This window comes from Oryzias melastigma, linkage group LG14 (genome assembly GCF_002922805.2).
Source record: "Oryzias melastigma strain HK-1 linkage group LG14, ASM292280v2, whole genome shotgun sequence".
Lineage (NCBI taxonomy): Eukaryota > Metazoa > Chordata > Actinopteri > Beloniformes > Adrianichthyidae > Oryzias > Oryzias melastigma.
In genome coordinates, this window is record NC_050525.1 from 13,524,994 (window position 1) to 13,526,887 (window position 1,894).

General features: G+C 34.9%; 1 protein-coding gene across 1 annotated transcript in view; it reads left to right on the plus strand.

The window, feature by feature from the left end:
* The window catches only part of LOC112143034 (calpain-5), a 115,461-nt gene extending 114,651 nt beyond the window's left edge, over nt 1-810 (plus strand). Inside the window, exons 9-10 of the mRNA XM_024266773.2 lie at nt 227-429; nt 786-810. Of these exons, the coding sequence (XP_024122541.1) occupies nt 227-429; nt 786-810 (228 nt within the window). The remainder of the gene's footprint in view (nt 1-226; nt 430-785) is intronic.
* The last annotated feature ends 1,084 nt before the right edge of the window (nt 811-1,894 follow it).

Here is a 1,894-nt window from a genome sequence, read left to right on the forward strand (position 1 = left end):
AAAAAAAAAAAAAAAAAAAAAAACCTGCACCCACATCTAGGAAAAAATATTCTACAGTTATATTTTGTTTCTTTTTGGTTGGATACGTGTATTTTACTTACATTTCAAAAGTACTATAAAAAAATTTATTAGTATTAAATAAAAGGCTTACTTCATGTGCTACGAAAAACATGATATACAGCATATGTTCGTTTTCACTCCTGTAAAACGTAAACTTTGTTTCCAGGTGGAATTGAACAGGGAGGACAGAATGCACCGACTTCCATCTAGGGAACCAGTGGGATACGCAAGATTTATCGATTCTCGGTCAGTTTTCCTGAGATCTAACCTTCCTCGGGGCCGATACATCGTCATCCCCTCCACTTATTATCCTGGTGAAGAAGGAGAGTTCATGCTGCGAATTGTTACCTATGGGGATTCAGGCTTCCGGTATGACAATGATTACTTATGTGTGAAGCTAAGTCTGAGAGAATCCCAAATGCAACTGAGCGTTTTAAGGACAAAATAGCAAATCTTGTGGTTTTTAGTTATTTTGTGACATTTAAGAGAAAAGTTGTTTCCTTTTAGAACTAGACACAGCATTTTGCTTCCATGGAAAATGCAAAAACTTGCAGTTATTGCCAGAAGGAATCATTCACAATATTTAAGCATCTATAAAGTAATGTATTTATTTTCATCAACATTTTCCATGAAACTAGTTTTCTAAACTGATAAGGTGTTACTCAATTTTACAACATTAAGGTTCAAATACTAAACTGAAACACTTTTGTCTCTATTTTTCACAGTGAACTAACCACGGACAAACTCTGAGAGCGACGCTGGACTCCTTTTTTTGGGTAACCTCAAGTTGTGACTCATAATTTTGTTAAAAACTCTGAGAGACTATAAAACCAGGACAAGACAGGTGGTCACTACGATGCAGTAGTCGTCCTAGTTGTGTAACAGTAAACCCGTTCTACTCTCTCCATAAGGTACTGGAGAGCCTGTAGGAGTTCATTCAACCAGTCCATAGATTCCATGTGGAGTGTTAGATGGTGTATGTATTGCTATCAGTTAGGATCTGCATGTTATACACAGGCAAAGTTATTTAGACTTTATGACTTTACCAGTACAGATCGACTATCATTGAAAAAAAAGTTCAGTTCACTGTATTGTGGGGTCCAGATGACCCCACATTTAATGTAAACAGACCAAAGAGAGCGGAAGGGGTTTACAATATGATTGTTTCTTAACACATGTCCTGATGCTAAAATCACTGATGATTCCCTCAGTAAATCCACGTTGACACTTACGCTGCAGCAGCACTCATTTTTTTAACTCTTTTTTTTCTGTTGTTTTCCACCTTTCTTCACAGTGCCATCATTGAAGAGAACCGCTCTCATTTTTTCATTTAATTTTTAATCCACATGTGATGCATATTGTCTACTGAAATGACATTCAAAAGCTTTTTGACTTTCTTTAATGTATTAACAGTGTGTAACAATGATTACTGGATAAATATGACAATGCGCTACAATAATAATCAATGATTACTACATATCTGTTGCATGAAGTGTGATTCACATTAATGTTTATTGAAATTATGTAAGAAAGTTTTCTGAGTATAATCAATAAGCACTCTGTTCTGCTACTCTATAAATACCTGGTTCTTGATCTGTAAAGGATCAGATTATGGCAACTATGTAAAAAATGATGTATTTTAATTAGGAATGTACCATATTTTTAATTAAAAATCTTACAGTATTTGTGAATTCTTTCTCTACATTGAGTCTAGTTGAGGTTTACCTAAAAAACAAACTACAGGCATCTCTCATTTTGAGTGGGATAACTTGCACAAAATGCTCAACCCACTGAGAGCAGAGAATAACTGCATAAAAAAAAATTGTGTCCATTC